Genomic DNA, 23,676 nt, shown 5'->3' with positions numbered 1-23,676 from the left:
TGTATTTTGTCAGACATAAATAATTGAAACTGCAGATACCTATCCCACAGATATGGGGGTTGTACTGTATAGGGCAAGCCATTTTGGGTTCAATATTGGGAGGAAGACAGGATACTAGAGCAAGAAACATACACCATTTGCCACTGTGGCATAACATCTTAAACTAACAGAGATAAAACCTTATAAACAGAGTTGGACAAGACTCCAGGGACCATCCCATCCAACCTTAAGATATGCAGGAATACACAATCTGAAATAACTTCAGCCCTCCTTAACTTCAGTAGACATTTCTTTGTCCCTTAAGCTGTAGGTGGTATATTGGGAAATAAACCTGTTACGTGTGGTAATGTGTGGCACCTACTTGTATCAGCTTTTGGTTGAAGGCCTTCCCAGCAGGGTTCATCTTGCACTAGACAGAGGTAAGGGTTCTATTTATGGATAAAATATGTATAGCAAGTGTTATGCTGAAGTGACCACCTTAGTGCTCAGCTTCGGTTCCAGTCTGCAGATTTTATTATTCACAAATTGGATTAATATGCATTTTCAGGTCCTTCAGCATGGCTCTAAGTCTATAAGCAATTTCCACCAGAAGTTGACCACAGACCCATGCTAGGAGACCTGGCAGACACTGACCATCGAGCTGCTCTGAAGAACATAGAGATTCTCAGACATGTTTTCTCAGATTTTAAAAAACTAACATTTTTTAAAAGATCAATTTTCCCATTTTTGTGGGGGTTTGCTCCCTTAACCAAAGTGAAAATATTTGGCTTATTGTACTTTAGAAAAATAACATCTGATAACATAGTTAATTTTTAACTTTTATTTTAGTTTGTTTTTTGCGTAGCTAGTAATGTCTACTCATAAATTCTACAACTCACTTTTGAAGATATGCTATGACAATTTTTTGTATCTTTAGTACATTCATAGCACACACACATCCAAGATAATTAAAAACTTTTATAAGTAACAAGTAACACAATTTGTTAATAAGTAATGTGAGTGAGTAAAGCCAGGTTGACAGTACTGGTTATAGTGAAGTCTAGGAGACTAGGGTTATTTCCTACTCGGTGATGGAAATCCACTTGTGATCTTCACTCAAAGGAAGAGGAAAACAATGCCAAACCTTTTCTGAACAAATTTTGCCAAGAAAACATTATGGGTCACCATAGAATGGAAATGACTTGAAGGCACTTGGGGGGTCAACTTAGGTTGAAAATGACTTGAAAGCACAAAACATCAACAGTGTTAATCGGGAGTTTGTTGGAAGTAACAAGAAACAGGTTTTTACAAATAACATTACAATGTGTTGATAATACCCTATCTTGCCCAAAATGTTTCAGAAGAAGCAGGCTTCCACAAATGCTGAGAACCAGGGAGAGCAGACAAGATGGCTTGAACTTGGCCTCTTTTGTGTCCCTTCTCTTGTCCTCCACAACCAACCATTGACAGACCTCTGCAGAAGCTGACAGCTGGTTTTAAAACAGCAGTTTTGCAAAACTTGTTGTCTTGGGGCACATTCATACTTACCTGAAGGACAAGCTGTACAGTAGTCTTGTAGACTTTCAAAAAAAACAACATCCAAACAAAGTGACATTTCACTGGCCTACTGTATTGTCTATGTTTGTGTATCTCTGGGATGCCAGAAATTAACTTTAAATCAAAATAAAAGACCAATCTTTGTTTCTTTCCAAAAAATCATTCTCTGTAAATGTGGCAATATATTTGCATTATAAACAATATGAATAACTTTGATCGTCTGGCTTAATTCTGACAGGTTATTTCCTTTTTGCATTTTATTATCTGTTTTCTCTTGTTAGTTTTCCTGAAGCATTGAGTCAGCAATGGATCTGAAGCAGATGAAGGACTACATTTATTGGCTGTATTTTCAGTATCTCCTAGTCACCTGCAGCTACGTCCTAGAACCCTGGGAACAATCCATGTTCCACACTATTACAATTACTGTGGTGGCCATGGTGGTCTACACTGCTTATGTCTTCATCCCCATCCATATCCGCCTGGCTTTTGAGTTCTTCTCTCAGATATTTGGAAGCCCACCTGAATGTACTGCATCACTTGCAAGTTGAGCCAGCCATTTTTGAACCCAATGCAAAGTACAGTCTTCCACCTCACTGTCTTCCTAAACTATGCCAATGTCTGTTTTGGGGTCTATTTCAAATCTTTTCTTCCGGAGCACATGTGTGCCACCTCCTTTTACAAAGCTGGGCTATCATTGCACTGACTACTGCCTCCTGGCTAATTCTCACCGAAATGCATGAAACCTCTTTTCTTGAAGTGACATGGTCCCACTGGGATGTGTTGCTTTGCTAAATCTCTCCCTGTGAATTGCAATTGTATGCAGCAGATCTCCCACAAGAAGGAACAGTTTGTTTTATGCCTTGTGAATCTGTTTCCTTATCCTTCTGGGGATAGTAAAACTGATTTAAGCTTGCATGCCTTTCACAGTACTGTTTTGCACACCAAATGATCTTGAGAATTCTTTCTAAACAATTTCTAACAATGCACAAACCTGTTGACCTATTTCTGAAAGGGGAAACAAGAAAATTGTTTTGGTTTCTACACAGTATAAGCCTTTCCTTTTAAAAATATATTTTTTTAAAATAAATGTATTGTAACTTTTCCCTTCTTGGGATCTTTCTCACAGATACCCTGTTGCTAAGATTCAGAGCACTTCATGAGAACTCTGTTGAAAATGTTATTTTTATAACCTGAAATCCCCCAGCCAAAAAGTTGGTAATGTTGGGGGCATGGTCCTTCACTTCTGTTCCTTGTTCTCAGTATATGGCAAAGAACCAAAGTATTCATATACAACACTTGTAAACCCAGTTGGAAAATGTTAACTTTGGTCCTCCTCTCACTTCCTCTGGGCTTCGTTTAATTTTGGGTATGAGAAAAACAAGGAAAAGAAGTGTGTGTTTGTTAAATGCTGCCACACAGAGATGTGTATGAGAACTCTGCCTAGACCCCTTCCAGGTATACAACTTGCGTCCAAAAAGGGAACAGGTGAGATTTTGAAATGGGCAAGTGACTGGACTTTATTGTACAAGAGCTGCAGGTGTTAGGGGAAAGTGGCAGAAATGGGAACCTTCAGTAAATTAAAGCTTAACTCTCACATAAGGGGCCTTCTATATTCCATGATGTTAGCAAGATTTGAATTCCAGCTTCTGTGTTATTTTATATATAGTTGTATGGCAACAGGAACATATGTGAGTTGAAGGAGAGGAGTAATTGCAATATTAATGAGCTTTTCAAAAATATTTTGGTTTTTGGTAGCAAGGCTACTATATCTATGGGTTTGTTTGTTTACTTTTTTGCCAAGTGGTATTAATTTTCTCTAAATAACCAACATAGAGCTGTTTTCTGTTCTGTTTCTGTTCTGTCAACATTTTATATGAAGTAAATAAACCATATATATTATAAAAGAAGTTACTGTATATCCTAATACTTGCAGAGTCTGTGAAAGCTTTTATAGAGGAGATTCTGAACTAGGATTTCTTTTAATTAAACTGAGTGAGCCATCCTAATTTGATTTGGGTTTTATTTTCATTTTGGAAAGTGCCAATGCTACACCTTAACTAAATGAAATGTGAATGCCAAAGAGCAAACCTGAATATCCACTCACTCTGCTTTGTGGAGTTCACACTGCTACCAATGAAAAGTGGCTTTAAGTGTCAAATGTAAATAGGTCACAAACGGTATCTTCACAGATACATGAAATATAAGATACATTTTGTCTCTTAGCATATTAACTGTGTATGTTAACTCCACAAATAACAGTTTACACTGTTTCTGTCAAAGACATGTCTTGAAGATTTCAGCGATCTGAGCATGTATTGTGTTTCCCAGGAACAATAAACTTGAATTTATTATAAAATCTGTCTGCTTATTAATTGCCAAGACTGAGGTACTAGAGGAAGAAAGGAGTGTAGGATCTTCCATGCAGGCCTACCATGATGTTCCCATTAGATTGTCCCCACACTAAAAACCAAATCAACCAGATAGTTAGCATTGTTTGGTTCCCTTGTCTGCTGCTGTCACTATTTTTATATGCATGTATGTATTATTCTGGAGCCCATTGTTGCTCATTAATTTAATTTTTAATAACTTTGAAGGACATGTGCTGCTCATTCACCATGTATACAGAACTTCTATTAACTGAGATGGATTTCACTATTCATATGAATAGCTGAATTAATTCTTGTGGATTTAAGTTTTAACATTGTAAAGTGAATTAGATTGCTTTGTCATTTGATATATGCATTTTCTTATATCGCTAATCCTTTTATTTTACTGTTATGCTGAGCTGTGTAATTCTTTTTGTTTGCCAATTTAGGCTTTTCTGTGGAAGAAAATGTGAATTATATATGAAAGCAAATGGGAAAGTGGAATGATATGCCAGGCCCCTTCTACGCTGCCATATAATCCCCGTCAAAGTAGATATTCTGGATTGTATATGGCAGTGTAGAAGGGGTCATAGTGGGACTGCCTTTCATGCTTAAAATTCCCAAGGCCTCAACATGTGGTTCTATACAACTTCTACAGTAATTTGGCAAAGAAAGAGATATTGGCTATTTTTGCAAAAAGTTATTTTTTTCTATATTACTATGGACACTTCTATGAGAATCACTCTTTAATTCGTGGTTTGTGTACAAAGCAGCAAGATTGCCATCCAATACCATATGCTCGGGTTCTCAAAGTGGATGTTCATCCTAGTGGATAGTTTCCTTCCAATGCGCATGGTTTGTTTTACATGGGTAGAATTTTCCTTAAGTTCACAATAGGAGAAAAACATCTTGTGACTTTTCTAAATTGAAATGCCTCCTGTGATCCCACTAATTAACCACTCAAGATGGTATTTTCGTATTTTGAAAATATACATGTTAAATGGAAAGATGGATTTAACTCTGCTTCTAACATTGACCTGGAGTTCAATAGGCTCTATTCCCAAATGTCCGTGCAAGGGATTACCACCCTAATAGGAAAACCCTTTAAATGCATTTTGAGAATAGAAGAGTAAATGCAGCTCTGCAAGTGCACTCCAATCTATACATATTTGTAAAGATAAGGTAAGGGTTCTCACTGAAAGATAAGGGTAACAACCTATAATTAAATATTTGTCAAATGCAAGTGTTACAAGTTTCTGTTTGATCTACTGATGGTCAGCCCTGATCAAACTAAGAATTCAGGTTTGGCCTGTATTCTGACCTGTATAGCCACATTCCCTATCTGTGGGTCTTTGCCCCTTCCTACATTGATCTTGTCATGCCAGGTCATTTTTAGCAAAGCTTAAGGAGTAATCCACTACACTACTGAGAAAAATGGCAAACATAAAAAGAAAACAAAGGAAGCATACCCATCAATTCCTACTTCAATGCCTATGGTAATGATCTGGGAAGACAATTGGAGCAGACACTACTGGTATAAGCAGAAGATTCAGAATGCATCTCACTTTACCACTTGAGTCTTTAAAATCATTTGGCTGCATCTGGAACATTTTGTAAACATGAAATAAATTCCAAGACCATAGTTTATGGTAGTCATAGCCCAAGACACACATGAGTTTTAAATCAACATGTCATAGAAACCACGTATTTAGATCTTTGGCTGTTTTATTCACCAAGTCTCTGTTATCAGAATGGTACAGGAGCATTGGTGTTTTATTACTATAAAGGTGAACAGTTGATTCTACCCACCCTAGCCATTTCAAAAGCAAAGTGATTGCTTCAATGTACACAGTTTGATATTAGTACAGTAATGTCTGACTATGGTGACCCTGTGGTAAATGTTAGACTTGTTTGTGGGGTTTCGTTTTTGTTTTTGCAAAATCTGCTCAGAGGGGGTTTTGTCTTTGGTTTCCTGTGTGGCTGACAGTGTGTGACTTTCCCATGCTCATCCTATATGTTTCTAAAGCTAAGCAGGGATTTCAATCTTGGTCTCCAGAGTGGTAGTCCTATGTTCACACCACTATGAATGATGAGTCACCTAACTCAAAAGTTTTCAGCTTAGATCCCTGGCATCTTCATTTAAAAGCCCCGAGAAGCAGGTGAAACAATATACATCTATGAGCCATAGTAAAAAATGCTAATCTGACTTTGTCTAAACAACTTTCTGTATTTCTGAGAACTACAAACAATATTCTTCATCTTGGCATGGTTTGGAGAAGGGATTTGTTCATCTTTTTAAAAAGACAAGAAAGCAATGTCAATATAGTGAGTTTCCAAAGAGATCTGTATGGAGGCAAAAGCTCAAATTCAACACAGTTAGTGAAAGGGGGGACTTATAATGGAAACAGAGCATCAAATCAAATTGTTGTAACTTCCAAAGAGACATGGCTCAAATATGTGATAGTCTTTGCTGTACCTCAATTCCAGCATGAAGTGAAACTTAATATAGTATTTATTGTATATTGTATGCTGCTGCTCAGTTGTTTAGTCGTCTCCGACTCTTCGTGACCTCATGGACCAGTCCACGCCAGAGCTCCCTGTCGGCCGTCACCACCCCCAGTTTCTTCAAGTTCATGCCAGTCACTTCAAGGATACCGTCCATCCATCTTGCCCTTGGTCGGCCTCTCTTCCTTTTTCCTTCCATTTTCCCCAGCATCATGATCTTTTCCAAGTTTTCCTGTCTCCTCATGATGTGGCCAAAATACTTCAGCTTTGCCTCTAATATCCTTCCCTCCAGTGAGCAGCCGGGCATTATTTCCTGGAGGATGGACTGGTTGGATCTTCTTGCGGTCCAAGGTACTCTCAGGATTTTCCTCCAGCACCAGAATTCAAAAATGTCTATCTTCCTTCTCTCAGCCTTCCTTATGGTCCAGCTCTCGCATCTATAGGTTACTATGGGGAATACCATTGCTTTGACTATGTGAACCTTCATTGCCAGTGTGATGTCTCTGCTCTTCACTATTTGTCAAGGTTGGCCATTGCTCTCCTCCCAAGAAGTAAACGTCTTCTGATTTCCTGGCTGCAGTCTGCATCTGCAGTGATCTTCGCGCCTAGAAATATAACGTCTGTCACTGCCTCCACGTTTTCTCCTTCTATTTGCCAGTTATCAATAGGTGTAGTTGCAATGATTTTGGTTTTCTTGACGTTTAACTGCAACCCATCTTTTGCACTTTCTTCTTTCACCTTGGTGATAAGGCTCCTCAGCTCTTCCTCACTTTCAGTCATCAGAGTGGTATCATCTGCATACCTAAGGTTGTTAATGTTTCTTCCAGCAATTTTAACTCCGGCCTTGGATTCCTCAAGGCCCACATGTTGCATGATGTGTTCTGCGTACAATTTGAATAGAGAGGGTGAAAGTATGCAGCCCTACCGTACTCCTTTCCCACTTGAACCAGTCTGTTGTTCCATGGTCTGTTCTTACTGTGGCTACTTGGTCTTTATACAGATTTCTCAGGAGACAGACAAGGTGACTTGGTATCCCCATACCACCAAGAACATGCCATAGTTTATTATGATCCACACAGTCGAAGGCTTTAGAATAGTCAATAAAGCAGAAGTAGATGTTTTTCTGAAACTCCCTGGCTTCCTCCATTATCCAGCAGATATTGGCAATTTGGTCTCTGGTTCCTCTGCCTTTTCTAAACCCAGCTTGGACATCTGGCAACTCTCACTCCATGTATTGCTGGAGTCTGCCTTGCAGGATCTTGAGCATTACCTTACTGGCATGGGAAATAAGTGCCACTGTACGGAAGTTTGAGCATTCTTTAGTGTTGTATACTGTATATTTAATAAGCATATAGCAGATTACACATGTTGCAGAAATAATGTGAAGGATTGGAAATGCAGACTGTCTCTAGCAGCAAGGCATGTTCATCAGGCTAAAATGTGTGGCCAGTTATGGCATTCTCACTTATGTGTCAGGAATTTGGGTAGCTGAAGTCCAAAACACCTGGAAGGCCACAGGTTAAAGAGGCTGGTGCTAGAGGATAAATTAGGGTTGCTAGACAAAACAATGGGGGCCATTCTTATATTTTAATTATTGTACATGAGATAATTTCTAATTATTGCCTGTTGCCTGACAATTAAGTTAATAAAATCCTCTCTTCTAGCCATTGACTGATATATTATTTTGTATGTATTGTGATGTATGTATTCATGTTGTGAGCTATGCCAGGTCCCTTGGGGAGATGGGACGGGATACAAATAAAGATTATTATTATTATCATCATCATCATCATCATCATCATCATCATCATCATCATCATTATCCATGCATTAATGATACAAGGACTATCTCATTTCCCATCAGCAACCCTATTTGTCATGTAGCTAGTGTAAGTTCACCAGGTGTGGCATAGCAACAATGTCCACAATCATGAATGCATTTCCTGCTCCCTACACCCTACATTACTCAGAGAAAGGAACTGCTTGTAAATGTGGAGAGGGGAGCGGTTTACTGCTGGTCAGTCCCAGTGAGTCATTAGATAGCCTTTAGAACTTTTAAACCAAGGCATTCCCTGCTGATATCTTATTACAGTAGAGTCTCATTTATCCAACATAAACTGGCCAGCAGAACGTTGGTTAAGCGAATATGTTGGATAATAAGGAGAGATTAAGAAAAAGCCCATTAAACATCAAAATAGGTTATGATTTTACAAATTAAGCACCAAAACATCATGTTATACAACAAATTTAACAGAAAAAGTAATTCAATATTCAGTAATATTATGTTGTAATTACTGTATTTACAAATTGAGCACCAAAATATCACGATATATTGATAACATTGACTACAAAAATGCGTTGGATAATCCAGAATGTTGGATAAGCGAGTGTTGGATAAGTGAGACTCTACTGTATTTAGCTTTAGGTGGCTACGGAAAAGTCACCCTTTCAATTAGTTAGACTCTAAGCTCTGTCCTTAAATCACTGGGATAACATTTGTGTTCCTCATGAGCATTTCGAAGGGACTGTGGGCATTAATGTATGACAAGGTTTTAATACTTATATAGGTTGTATAAGAGCTCCTCCACTGAGGTAAGTCTGTTTGAACCAACAATGGCTTACCGAAGATGGAAGAAATCAGATGTAATTTATTTGAATCTGGGCCTTATTTACAAGTGGCCTTGGTAGGTTTAACAGTTCTAAATGCTTTCTAATGACCCCAAAAGTGTTTTTTTATAGCAGACAATGTCAGAAAGAAATTTTAAGTACCGGGGAAAATATTAGTTTTTGCTGCTGAATGCAGATTTTATGACAGAGGGAACTTTCAGGAAGCTATGCCCTATTTTTTCCACACACACACACAAATGCAAAGATGAAAAAAAGTTAATGATGACCAAAACAATGTTTGGAAATAACGAAATTTAGGAGGCAACAAGCATTCAGTTTGTTAGATCCTTATTAACACCCAGGATGACAGCACTAATCCCAGAATAATTGCCATTAACTGGGAATAAGTCACAATAAGGAGTAAGTATAATATTTGCTGAGACTTCATCAGTACAAGCCTCTTTACAATGGTCTTCTCATTAATATAGTAGATAATCTAAGAGTAAGTAACTCTTATGATTTCCAACTCCCAGAATTCCCAGGCAACGTGATAGATAGCAATGCTTCTGGGGGATTCTGGAAGTTATAGTAAAATGTACCATTCCTGATCTGTGTCCTCTTGGCTAAGGGATATCAAAACCCAAGAAGTATCCAGAACCTAAAAAGGAAACTGAGGAACAAAATAGCAGAGAAAAATAACTGAGAAATCTTTTAGTTTCTTGACTAGTGAGGTGCTGATGTTGCCAGGTCACCCTACATCATCTAATATAGCTGCCAGATTTCACCAGGATCTGGATGGATACAGAATACAGAGTACAGTACACTGTTTGAAGAGCTCTATGTGTCTTGACCTGGAGGAGGAAATAAAAAAACACTAGCCTTTAATCAATATTATAGAGTTGGAAGGAACCTCGTGGACTGTAGAGTCCAATCAATTGCCCAATGCAGAATTTCCAGCTAAAGAATCCAAAGCAGCCAGTTGTCCAGCCTCTTTTTGAAAATGTCCAGAAAATTCAACCCTGCCACCTCCCAAAGCAATTGGTTCTATTGCCAAACCATTCTCAATGTTAAGAAGTTCCTTCTGTTATTCAATTGAAATCTACCCGTCTGTAACTTCAAACTATTAGACCTAGTCATACTTTCTGGGTCAGCAGAGAACAAGTATCCTCTCTGTGTCATTCTTCATGGACTTGAGCACTACCTGGCTTGGCAATTTGTGAATCTGTTTTATAGAGGGGAGTGTGGCACGCAAAGAAGAAGAACACTCTCACTTTGCAATCCGGAACTCATATGTTGAAATGTTTAGATTAGACTGGGTCAATATTCTTACCCTATGCCCTAGATATAATTTACAGGGACAAAGAATAGTATGTTAAACATTCCTTCATACTGAGTCACATTTTTAATCTGATTTTATGATGTGAAGTGAACACACTCCCAAGTCTCTAGGCATTCTCTCTTTTTAGTCCTTGTTCTCTATTACAATTTAAGTATAGGTTGAATATCCCTTATGCTTGGGATCACAAATTATTTAGATTGCAGATTTGTTTGAATTCTGAGATGCCTGTATTTCCACGAGAACACATGAGATATCCTGGAGATAAGACTCAAGTCTAAACATGAAATAAGACACCTTATAACCTGAAAGTAACATTATAGGCAATATTTTCAATAGTTTTCTGCATGAAACAAAAGTTTGTGCACAATTGAACCATTAGAAAGCAATGGTATTTCTGCCACTCATGTGGAAAAATTTAAGTATTTGGAATTCCAGATAAAAGATGCTCAACCTGTATATGACACACATTTACAAATTATTGTATGAATACTGGATAGTGTTTTTATGTCTTATATGTGTTCTACAGAAATTTAGAAAATAGATTTTTAAAACCCTGTTGCTTCAGTTGTCACAATTGTAAATGAGTTGAGGTAGGAATGTTTCATGTAGGCATGGTGTTTCTGCCCTCTGCTGGGAATCTTTCAAACTACTATAAAACTTGATAACCGAAGAAAGGAAATTGAAAAGTGTGGTCAAAGGCTTTCATGGCTGAAATCAGGAGCCCCCATGGGCGCAGTGAGTTAAACCCTTGTGCCAACAGGACTGATGACTTGGAGGTTGGGTTGCTGACCTGAAGGTTGCCAGTTCGAATCCAGCCCGGGGAGAGAGCGGATGAGCCAATTCTCTCACACCAGAAGCGACTTGCAGTTTCTCAAGTTGCTCCTGACACAAACAAAATTTGTCTGAATCATTGGATTGCTGTGGGTGTTCCAGACTGTATGGCCATGTTCCAGAAGCATTCTCTCCTGACGTTTCTCCCACATCTGTGGCAGGCATCCTCAGAGGTTGTGAAGTCTGCTGGAAACTAGGCAAGTGAGGTTTATATATATGGAATGTCTAGGGCGAACAAATTGAAATTGAATCCAGACAAGACAGAGGTCCTCCTGGTCAGCTGTAAGGCCGAACAGGGCATAGGGTTCCAGTCTGTGTTGGATGAGGTTACACTCCCGCGAAGACGCAGGTTCGCAGCTTGGGGGTTCTTCTGGATTCATCGTTGAGCCTGGAACCCCAGGTTTCAGCTCCCGCAGGCCAGGAGAGCTTTCGCACAACTAAAACTTGTGTACCAGTTGCGCCATACCTTGAGAAGTCTGATTTGGCCACGGTGGTCCACACTCTGGTTACATCCCATATAGATTACTGCAACGTGCTCTACATGGGGTTGCCTTTGAAGACTGTTTGGAAGCTTCAATTGGTCCAATGGGCAGCAGCCAGATTAATCAACAGAACGACGTACAGGGAGCACACAACTCCCTTGTTACACCAGGTCCACTGGCTGCCAGTCTGCTACCGAGCACAATTCAAAGTGCTGGCTTTAGTCTATAAAGCGCAGCTTACCTGTCCGAACATATCTTCCCTTATGAAACACCTCGAAAATTAAGATCACCTGGGTAGGCTCTGCTCTCAATCACGCCTGTTTCTCAAGCACGGCTGGCGGGGACAAGAGACAGAGTCTTCTTGGTGGTGGCACCTCGGCTGTGGAACTCCCTCCTTAACTATGTAAGATCGGCCCCCTCCCTCCTAGCCTTGAGGAAGAAAGTGAAGTCCTGGCTTTGGGATCAAGCCTTTGGATAAGAACATAGTGCAATAATACAAGTATATTTGTGTAATGACCATGGAATGGTTTAGACTATGTCTCTCGGACATTGTGATTTTAATTGTCAGGTTTTTAATGTTACTGCTTCATCTTAATTTTGTGATATTTTAAATGTATGTTGGATATGTGTTCTGTAGGCACTGAACAAGTGCCTGTGTAAGCCACCTTGAGTCCCCTTCGGGGTGGAGAAAAGCGGGCTACAAATGCTGTAAATAATAAATAAATAAAATAAATAGGGTGGGAAAAAGAACTCTTGCCTGCTTGAGGCAAGTGTGAATGTTGCAATTGGCCACCTTGAATAGCATTGAATGGCCTTTCAACTTCAAAGCCTGGCTGTTTCCTGCCTGGGAAAATCCTTTGTTGGGAGTTGTTAGCTGGCCCTGATTGTTTCATGCCTGGAATGTCCGTTTTCTGAGTGTTGTTCTTTATTTATTATCCTGATTTTAGAGTTTTTTAATACTGGTAGCCAGATTTTGTTCATTTTCATGGTTTCCTCTTTTCTGTTGAAATTGTCCATATGGTTGTGATCCAGCATTTTTGTGTTCTCAAATGCCGTGTCCAGGTTGGTTCATCAATGCTCTGTTATGGCTGAATTCTCTGGTTGAATTAGTCTGAAGTGCCTTTCATGTTACTTGACTCATTTTTGAGCGCTGCATTTGGTGGTCCCCCAGGCAGGAAACAGCCAGGCTTTGAAGCAGAAATCGAAAAGTTTCAGACCTGTTCTGTCCAATTTTCTACTTGGCTTAAATAAACTCATGTAGGGAATTGGAATAAAAAGTCTCTGATCACATTGGGAGCCAACAGAAAGTGTTATGGAAAAGCAAAACATGTTTCGATCTTGGAAAGAACAAATACAAAATGTGGGACTTTCTGGTCTTTTTAATCAGCCTGGATGCACCCCTTTCAAGGCAAGCTTAACTATAACAGTGAGCAGATGCTGAAAGACTAGGTCTGTCTAGGTCTATATTACATCAACTGAAAAGAAAAAGGATCAATGAATCACTGAACTGGAGAGGGCAACTGCTTGTTTGATGCAAGGTATGCAAATCTAGAGATTTCTCAATAGAGGGCCATTTTTCTGGGAATTTCTAGAAAATAGTTCAGGACACAATCAGTAGATATTTAAACAAAACAATTATAGCAACAAATGTCGCAACCTCTTGACACATTTGATTCCACCCAGTAGTACAACTGGAAACTGGAAACAGAGCAAACACACAGAGCTACCATCCCAACTAGTGTCATCCGCAGATGATCACAAATAAACTAAAATTGAACATGTTTATGAATATGTATTCTAAAAACTAGGTTGTATTGTTGCTTTCTTTTTTAAAAAAATATAGTTTTTAACAGGAACAAATGCAGCTTTCAACAGTTTCCAGGGAAATGAGTTCAAAAGTAGAACTTTCGGAAACGGGATGTGTGGGTGTTGGGGGAGTGGTTAAATTCAACAGAGAAAACCATGCCGTTTAGTCTGTCTAGATAAATCTTAATGTTATTCAGAAGAAACAGAAGCAGTTTTGTGGTAAGATACCACCTCTGAATTTGTAGGGATGCGTTCCAAGACCCATTGTAGATTTTATTAGTGGATGCAGACTTGTGTGTCTGGTTTTGACTGTGGCAAGAATGTTTTAGGAAATTGAATTTAAGTTATAGAAGACAGTATAATACCCTTATCCACTGATTTTATATCCATGGTTTTCCTTATGCTCAAAAAAATGGTCCTTCATCATGAAGTATTTCCGGGCCTTTAGGCCCTATAATTTGATTATATGATATGTTTTCGACCCAAGCATAGTCACAATATAGGGTTCACTATTATCTGCGGTTTCAGGTGTTTTGGACTTCAACTCCCACAATTCCAGACAGTCGATAGACTGGGTTGCTGTGAGTTTTCCTGACTGTATGGCCATGTTCCCGAAGCATCTTTCCTGATGTTTTGCCCACATCTATGACACGCATCGTCAGAGGTTGTGAGGTATATTGGAAAGTAGGCAAGGGAGGTTTATATATCTGTGGGCCCTTCCACATTGCCATATAACCGAGAAAATCAAGACAGAAAATCCCACAATATCTGCTTTGAACTGGGTTATCTGAGTCCACACTGCCATATACCGTAGAGCAGGGGTCCCCAAACTTTTTAAACAGGGGGCCAGTTCACCTCAGACCGTTGGAGGGCCAGACTATAGTTTTTAAAAAAAACTATGAACAAATTCCCATGCACACTGCTCATATCTTATTTTGAAGTAAACAAAAAACAAAAAAAACGGGAACAAATAAAGCCTCAATGTTAATAATAATAATAATAAAGAGGGTCGGAAGAGAGCCCTTGGGCTATTTAGTCCAACCCCCTTCTGCCTTTGTGCACCAAAAGCACAAGCAAAGCACCAGTGACAGATGGCCACCCAGCCTCAATGTTGTTAATAATACTAATAATAATAAATCACACAGTCCTAACTGCTTGGGAAGTGTTCAACTTGTGATTTTGTGATACGAAATCCAGCATATATATCTCATTTGCTGTTATACTGTGTTCTTCTGTCAACAGATGGCCACCCAGCCTCAATGTTGTTAATAATAAGCCCAACCCCTTCTGCCTTTGTGCACCAAAAGCACAAGCAAAGCACCCCTGACAGATGGCCACCCAGCCTCAATGTTGTTAATAATAATAATAATAATAATAATAATAATAATAATAATACTACGAAATCCAGCATATCTATCTTGTTTGTTGTGTCATAATAAAATACATCACATAATAATAATAAATCGCACAGTCCTAACTGCTTGGGAAGTGTTCAACTTGTGATTTTGTGATACAAAATCCAGCATATGTATCTCGTTTGCTGTGTCCTTCTGTCAATAATAATAATAATAATAATAAAGAGGGTTGGAAGAGACCCCTTGGGCCATTTAGTCCAATCCCCTTCTGCCTTTGTGCACCAAAAGCATTAGAAAAGCACCCCTTAATAATTAATTAAATAATAATTAAAATACCATTATAAACAAGCAAAGCTTTGGAAGGCGTGCACCAGACGCCAAGTGTCTTCCTCGGTGGTGGTGGTGGAGGGAGCCGCCATCGTGGGGGCCGTATAAATGGCTTCGATGGGCCGCATGAGGCCCCCGGGCCTTAGTTTGGGGACCCCTGCCATAGAGTCTCACTTATCCAAGCTAAACAGGCCGGCAGAACCTTGGATAAGCGAATATCTTGGATAATAAGGAGGGATTAAGGAAACGCCTATTAAACATCAAATCAGGTTATGATTTTACAAATTATGCACCAAAACATCATGTTATACAACAAATTTGACAGAAAAAGTAGTTCAATACGCAGTAATGTTGTTGTAATTACTGTATTTAGGAATTTAGCACCAAAATATCACGATACAGTATATTGAAAACATTGACTACAAAAAATGCATTCGATAATCCAGAACCTTGGATAAGCGAGTCTTGGATAAGTGAGACTCTACTGTATTTGAGTTCAAAGCAGAAAATGTGGGATTTCAACCCAATGTGTGGAATGGGCCTCTGGAAGGTCCAGGGTGGGAGAAAGAACTCTTGTCTGTTGGAGGCAAATGTGAACGTTGCAATTAATCACCTTGATTAGCATTGAAAAGCCTTGCAGCTTCAAAGCCTGGCAGACTCCTTCCTGAGGAAATCCTTTGTTGGGAAGTGTTAGCTGGCCCTGATTGCTTCCTGTCTGGAATTCTCGTTTTCAGAGTTTTGGTCTTTATTTACGGGAGTTGGAAGTCCAAAACATCTGGAGGGAAGGCCCAAGTTGACCCATGCCTGATATATAACAACACCTAATGCAGGGAAAGGGAATGTGCGGCCTAAGGGCCCTAAAGCCTTAAAGCCTACAGGCCCTGAAAATGCCCCAAAGGAAAGAAAATCACATGTAAATCCAGTGTTCTTGCTTCTCCCTGAATCCTCTAAGCACTTTTCAGTCCGAGAACCAATGTACATTAATGCCTTGAGATATTACTCACTCCAGCACCCAACTAGCAGGCCACTCCGAAGCGAGTCTAAAAGGTTCTCCTCGAGTCTCGCGGGATCTGCCTCGTAGAGGGATCTAACGTCTCGCGAGATAACGCAGGCCGTCATCAAAGTCCATGCAAACCTCGCGAGGCTCAGGCGCCGATCACGTTTGCAGGCAGAGGCAGGAAGAGAAAGGGAAGCGTGGCAGCCGCGTGAGCTTTCCACATACAGAGCAGCTTCTCATCTACGTAAGAGTCTCATTTACTTTGTATTTAATGCTCGGGATTTCAAACCTTCCAATGCTGGATAACCCCTTGCGAAATAGGGCACCTCATCAATAGCCTCTGTGCTTGTTATCCACACTGCAGACTTAGAGCGGGTTGATACCACTTCAATGGCTCAGGTTGATTAAATTCAGGGAGATGTCGTTTTGTGAGGCATTTAGACCCTGTGAGACTGCAAATCCTATTATTCCATAGCATTAGGCCATAGCTGTTAAATTGGTATTAAACTGCATTAACTCTGCAGTGTAGATGCACCCTCTTGCGAGAAGTTCTGATGCCACAAGTCCCAGAATATGGCAGTTCAAATTGCAGTAGAGTCCCGCTTATCCAAGCTAAACGGGCCGGCAGAAGCTTGGAAAAGCGAATATCTTGGATAATAAGGAGGGATTAAGGAAAAGCCTATTAAACATCAAATTAGGTTATGATTTTAAAATTATGCACCAAAACATCATGTTATACAACAAATTTGACAGAAAAAGTAGTTCAATACGCAGTAATGCTATGTAGGTTCGCAGTCTGGGGGTTCTCTTGGACTCATTGCTGAGCCTGGAGCCTCAGGTTTCAGCGGTGGCCGGGAGAGCCTTCGCACAACTCCGCCTTGTGCGCCAGCTGTGCCCGTTCCTTGGGAGGTCTGACTTGGCCACGGTGGTCCACGCTCTGGTTACAGCTCGTTTGGATTACTGCAACGCGCTCTACGTGGGGCTGCCTTTGAAGACGGCCCGGAAGCTCCAGCTAGTACAACGGGCGGCAGCCAGATTAATAACTGGGGCGGCTTACAGGGAGCGTACTACCCCCCTGCTAAGCCAGCTCCACTGGCTGCCAATATGCTACCGAGCCCAATTCAAAGTGCTGGTTTTGACCTACAAAGCCCTAAACGGTTCTGGTCCAATTTACCTGTCCGAACGCATCTCCTCCTATGAGCCCACGAGAACCTTAAGATCATCCGGGGAGGCCCTGCTCTCGATCCCACCGGCCTCACAAGCACGGCTGGTGGGGACAAGAGACAGGGCCTTCTCGGTGGTGGCTCCTCAGCTGTGGAACTCCCTCCCCAGTGACATCCGGCAGGCTCCATCCCTTTTGGGGTTCAGGAAGAAGCTGAAGACCTGGCTATGCGCGCAAGCGTTTAATGAATGAACTCAGTTAGCATTGACATGGATCGGATTAAGGCTTTTGCACAAGGTCTGATGGATTATTGGTATATATATTTGGTGTTGCATTGTTTTAAATTTTTATATATTGTATTTTACTATGTTACTTAATTATTTTAACTGTTTTATTCTTATTTTATTGTATTATGATGTACTGGTAGTGATCCTACCAGTTGTGTAAGCCGCCCTGAGTCCCCTCGGGGAGAAGGGCGGGGTAGAAATATTGGAAGTAAATAAATAAATAAATAAATAGTAATTACTGTATTTATGAATTTAGCACCAAAATATCATGATGTATTGAAAACATTGACTACAAAAATGCATTGGATAATCCAGAATCTTGGATAAGCGAAGCTTGGATAAGTGAGACTCTACTGTAGTATCAGGCCTCTCTACTTCTGCAGTGTGTTTTGTTGTATTTTATTAACTGCTGTTATGTTTACTTATGATATAGTTTGTATTATTTGTATTTAATTTATTATGTATTTGTGTGGCATCTAATGGTTGCCATCTATGTTGTAAACTGCCCCAAGTCCCCAACGTGAGATGGGACGGGATATAAAGTTGACTTGACTTGACATGTTTACACCTTTCAAAATGCCTTATTGTTCTTCTTAGCTCCTGAAACATTTCAGTCTTTGAATAGTGCACAACTTTGCTCTCTTTTTCATACCTGGCTGTCTTGGATTTTTATTTATCCCTGCATGAGTCACATGCCAAAAGGGCTTTCTCCAGCATTGAGGATTTTTTTCTCCATTTTAAAGGTAAAGGTTTCCCCTGGCGTTAAGTCCAGTCATGTCTGACTCTGGGGGTTGGTGCTCATCTCCATTTCTAATCTGAAGAGCCGGCATTGTCCGTAGACACCTCCAAGGTCATGTGGCCGGCAGACTTTATTTGTGTTCTGCCCTATCTCCCCAAGGATACTCAGGGTGGATTCCAACAAACAAAAAACAGAGACAAACATTCAGTGCCTCAAGACAGGTATAAACATGAATGCATTAATGACCCACCCAATCCCAAAGCAAACCAGCATCGAAGAATTAATTATAACATAAGATTTAAAATTATAGGATTGCTGTAAGTTTTCTGGGCTATATGTCCATGTTCCAGAAGCATTCTGTCCTGACGTTTCACCCACATCTGTGACAGGCATCCTCAGAGGTTCTGAGGTCTTGGAAACTAGGCAAGTGAGGTTTATATATCTGTAGAAAAATGTCCAGGGTGGGAGAAAAAACTCTTGTCTGTTTGAGGCATGTATGAATGTTTCAATTAGCCACCTTGATTAGCATTAAATATCCTTGCAGCAGACCTCACAACCTCTGAGGATGTCTGCCACAGATGTGGGCAAAACGTCAGGAGAGAATGCTTCTGGAACATGGCCATACAGCCCGGAAAACACACAGCAATCCTATAATTTTACTGTTTAACTCTTTGTGTAAAAAAACAGATGCCTGCCCTCATGCTTACAAGTCGGCTTTATATACATGGTTTTCCTTCCTCCTTTCTTGGCATCTTTTTCTTAATGACATAAATAAGTACCACCTTCTACCCATGTTGTCATCTTATTATATTTATTTATACCCTGCTGTATCTCTCCTGCAGGAGAGAACAGCTTAACGTAAAAGCATCAGCATACAATTTAAATTATACAAATATGCAAACATTAAAACAGGATTAAATAACAACAGTATTTAAAAATCTGTGTTAAAAACCATTAAACATATTCAAAGTTAAAAGCCACAGCACCCCTGACTTGATCTTAAAAACCTTCATCTCTAAAAAGCTTGCCTGAATAAAAAAGGTTTTAGCCTTTTGTCTTGATCCATTTTGCCATACATTTTGATTTATAAGTACAGCCGGCCCTCCTTAATACATTGATGCTTTATTACTCAGCTGTCTATGCCTTGAAAATATTTTTGAAACCCAAAAGTAAACCTTGATTATGCCATTTTATATAAGGCATGTCATCTTGCTTTGCCTTGGGACTTGAGCATCCACAGATTTTAGAACCAAATGCTAGAGGATACCAAAGGCCCACACTAATGCAGTCTTTATCTCTCAAAAGTACTCTCATCCTAATCTTTAATATTTCTTTTTCCCATCATAAGTTTCCAGCGCATGTATTGTCTGCTTGGAAGTTGCATGTGGAACGAAGATGGAATACATGAAAGAACCTGCAACTGTCAGCCAGGGAAATATGTAAGTAACAGCTTCCTTGAGCCCCAACCAGACTGTGCTGAAATTGAGTTTTTCAGTAATAAAATAGACTTAGTATTTATGCATTCAAATGTACCAAATTCTTAGTCTTCTTAGAAACGTGAAAGCTCATGTTAAGTAATGGTCATGCTTCAGCTGATGACTATTAAGTTGCTGAAAATTATCTCCAGAATTTTCTCAGCAGAAATCTAAAGATAAGAAACCATAAAAACTGCATTATTCATGTAAACAAACATTGTGCATGGACTGGGTGGCCCTTATGTTATCTTCAAAATCTATGATTCCATTTAATAGACTGATATTATGTTCAACACCAACAGAGCACCAAGAAAAATCTCACTCTGTTTATACTGCATTCCATTGTACAAGTGGCTTGACCTAACTTTGTGTTGTTCTGTGGGTGAAAACCCTTCCTTTCCTACTTTCTATTGAAATCATGCAATTACATTGAATTGTGATTTTTTAAATTTCTTTTATTCTAGCCTGTGCTGCGAGTGTGGAATCCCAATCCCACCAAACCCAGCCAACATGTGTGTATCATGTCTACGCACAAAGGTGGATATCACTGAAGGAATTCCTAAACAAATTACTGTTCATTTCTGCAAACAGTGTGAAAGGTATTAAGCCATATTCAAGTTCTTAAAATATTGCATAATGGTCCTGAGTATTTTTTTAGTGACTTTGAGCAAGTTACACTCTCTCAGCTTCAAAGGAAAACAAGAGCAAACCCCATCTGTCCCAATCTTGCAAAAAACAAAACAAAAAATGCCACTTCAGCGCCAGAAAACACAATGGCAACAACAGCATACAGCTGGAAGAAATAGTAGACCTCTTCCATGTGAGATTTGCTCATCGACCAATAAGAAACAGAAACTTGTGAATCTTGCTGTATATAAAGAGCTTTATTGTTGTGTTATGTAGTGTGACTTTACTGATTTAGTATAGGTAGTATCTACTTGGTGGAGTTCACCGATCATTTCTGTACAAGTCCAATTTAAATTAATTCATCTTCTACATAGGCCCCAATCATGGCCCCCAGGGATGTGCAGTATAATTAGCGCGTAATAATGTTGAAAATGTACTTACTAAGCTAACTGGTGACTATATACAGAATTCAAGACCTCATATATATTTATAATATATGTTGTACATTTTATTCAAAGTACTTGCTGCATTTGGATACTAAAATAAATTAATTGCTGTGAAATTACCTGTAATCTCTAAATAGATGTTGACTTTATGTACAGTAGTAAAGACAGATGTAGCAATTGATTTTGTTCCAATAGTAAAGGGGCAATAAATGTGCCCAGGTCAAAAACTCCATTGAGATTTTTACTGTGATTTCAAATTTTAAAATTGTTCACAGTTTACAACCATTGTCAATGTAGATAATTTACTGGCAGCTCCATAAATGTCTTAACCATTTAACACCTGATAGATGGTAAAAATTCTAGTATCAATCCAAACTACAGTTCGATAGACCCAAAATAAATAAAGAAAAAACTGTACCTAATTTCCTAGAAATAATTCCTTTCAATTCAATAGGATTAACTTTTCAGAAGATATAACTACGATTGTGCTGCAAGTCACACTTTTACTTTAGCAGTACACAGTTGTGACTATCTAAATATTAAGCTGCAAACGTTTTGTAAGCCATAGCCACATAACTAAAGTCAAAGAAGTTGCAATCTAATGCTGGAGAAGTTGAAGTCCGTATTATTTGCATTGAAATCTAATGAGTCACGAGTAACTTCAGTCCCATTGATATTGATGGAATAAAAGTGAGGCCAACTGCATCCAGATCTGAAATGGTGACATATTTAATGCATCTGCATTCATAACTGCACTTTAAAAGGCAACTCACCGTAAATAGTTCGTTTTTAGAAATACCGCCTTTTTGAATTTCAGGTATCTTCAGCCCCCAGGAACATGGGTGCAGTGTGCCTTGGAATCAAGAGAACTTCTGACATTGTGCCTTAAAAAGATTAAAGCTTCACTTAGTAGGGTTAGTCTCATTCCTCTTCATTGTTCTGTAGTAGTGATATAATCATATAAACTTTATACTGCCCATGAAATCTTCAATATATTATGAGTATGGTTTTCTAAGTTGATACAGTAGAGTCTCACTTATCCAACATAAACGGGCCAGCAGAACGTTGGATAAGTGAAAATGTTGGATAATGAGGGATTAAGGAAAAACCTATTGACCATCAAATTACATTATGGTTTTACAAATTAAGCACCAAAACATCATTTTTGAAATTGAAAACACCTGGAAGATCAGAGTTGGGAACACACTGATATCCTGTAGATTCTACTGATATACTGTAGAATCCCACATTGAGCATAGAGGAATGGCAACATTGGAAAACCAAAGTTTGCTAAACACTGATATTGGTCAACTCTCTCCAGAATCTCACCTGGAGCTGGTGGTCTGTATTGGGAAGGCTTGGCTTCTGTCTTCCAGCCTAGCAGAATGGGGCTGGACTGGATAGCCTCTAAAGAAAAAAAGGCCAGAAGTGCAAGTTGCTGTAAGGCTGTCAGAAATAAAAGCGGGAGAAAGAGGGAGTGCGTGGGGGTGAAAAAGGAAGGGAGAAGGGAGAGAGAGAGAGGATCTGGAGCAAAGTGTGTGTGTGCAGGAATCCCAGCCCATTGCCTTGGCTTCTCTCCCCTCCTTTCCTTCGAATCATGAGCTCTTTTCTCGCACTGATTTGGGAACTAATACGGAGTATCAGTTAAACGGAAGTCTTATAAGCGAGACTCTACTGTAATAATAATTTCATGTATTTCAGTTAAGGCATTGAGGATATTTACTCTTCTCTTCTTATAATGAAGTCTCTCTTAGCTGCATGCATGTTCTCCCTTAGAGAGAAATGCCTTGAAAACACAGAGCAGCTGTTATACTTGATGTTTGAGGCCTGATTGCTACATGATCCTATCCTTTACCAGCAGTAGCATGATTGCTTCTGTTTGAGGCGGATGCCTTCATTTTATGTTTCTTTTATACTTCACAAATGCTAGGTCATGATCTGTTTGAATTTTACTGTCTTGAACTTTGGTTTTGATAAAGGAAAAGGACAGCTGAGTTTCTTGTAGGAACTGTTTTTATCAATTACATTTTTATCAAGAAGAAACTAAACAGTTATGCCTAACAAGAAACATGAAAGCAGAATTTGCTGATCTTCTGCTTCAGCCACACGATAATCACATTTTGATGGTATAGTTCCCACCCCTAGATAAGACATAGATTTCTGGTAGAAGAAATTTAGCTCTATAAATTACTGTTTAGAATATTGCTAACATCCCTGGGCAAAGTAAACAAAGGTCCTTGAAGGAGTGGCAGGTAAATGTATGTTATGTCAGTATCTCAGATGCAATTCTGACAGTACAGGGAGTCTCTGAGTTACAAATATCCAACTTACATACGACTCATAGATAAAAGCAAGGGTGAGACAACAGGAAGTGAGAAAAATCTACTCCTAAGAAGGGAAATTCTCTCCCGAAAGAGTTATCATGGGGGAAAGATGTCTCAACTGAAACTTTCTCACAATCATCATTTCCACAACAAACCAATTTTTTCAAAATCCAGTTATCACAGGGACAGAAAGTTAGGTGGCATCTTCTGAATAGGGGCACAGACAGCAAAACAAACCACAGGGGTGTTGACTCTTCCCTATGCCATCCAAAGCTTGCTTATATATTTATTTGATTGTTTGTTTGGCTGGAGTTATACTTTAAAAATGTACCTGTTCTGACTTCCACACAAATTCAACTTAAGAACAAAGCTACAGAACCGTTCTTGTTCGTAAATTGCAGACTGCCTGTATTGCAAGTACTCTCTTATAACTCAAGAGTTAATAATACTGATATCATGTTCTCA

The 23,676-nt window shown here is 39.4% G+C and overlaps 1 protein-coding gene and 2 long non-coding RNA genes across 6 annotated transcripts in view; 2 read left to right on the top strand and 1 right to left on the bottom strand.

Annotated features, from left to right (window-relative positions):
• The window catches only part of LOC103281831 (serine palmitoyltransferase small subunit B), a 17,921-nt gene extending 14,029 nt beyond the window's left edge, over positions 1-3,892 (top strand). For 3 of the 4 annotated variants that reach the window (XR_010005030.1, XR_010005031.1, XR_010005032.1), the window contains one exon: positions 1,818-3,892. This is a non-coding gene — a long non-coding RNA (serine palmitoyltransferase small subunit B). Of the gene's footprint in view, positions 1-3; positions 420-1,817 lie in introns of those variants that run through there. The other variant, XR_010005033.1, reaches the window with a different exon arrangement.
• The window catches only part of LOC134298051 (uncharacterized), a 23,408-nt gene extending 7,136 nt beyond the window's left edge, over positions 1-16,272 (bottom strand). The window contains exon 1 of the long non-coding RNA XR_010005034.1: positions 16,159-16,272. This is a non-coding gene — a long non-coding RNA (uncharacterized LOC134298051). The remainder of the gene's footprint in view (positions 1-16,158) is intronic.
• The window catches only part of nmd3 (NMD3 ribosome export adaptor), a 20,166-nt gene continuing 12,739 nt past the window's right edge, over positions 16,250-23,676 (top strand). Inside the window, exons 1-4 of the mRNA XM_003218166.4 lie at positions 16,250-16,395; positions 19,688-19,778; positions 20,279-20,413; positions 21,705-21,801. Coding sequence (XP_003218214.2) covers positions 19,735-19,778; positions 20,279-20,413; positions 21,705-21,801 — 276 coding nt within the window. The 5' untranslated portion in view covers positions 16,250-16,395; positions 19,688-19,734. The remainder of the gene's footprint in view (positions 16,396-19,687; positions 19,779-20,278; positions 20,414-21,704; positions 21,802-23,676) is intronic.

The sequence above is a fragment of the Anolis carolinensis genome, chromosome 3 (assembly GCF_035594765.1).
Source record: "Anolis carolinensis isolate JA03-04 chromosome 3, rAnoCar3.1.pri, whole genome shotgun sequence".
Taxonomy (NCBI): Eukaryota; Metazoa; Chordata; class Lepidosauria; order Squamata; family Dactyloidae; genus Anolis; species Anolis carolinensis.
This window is presented reverse-complemented; position numbering and strand designations above follow the sequence as displayed.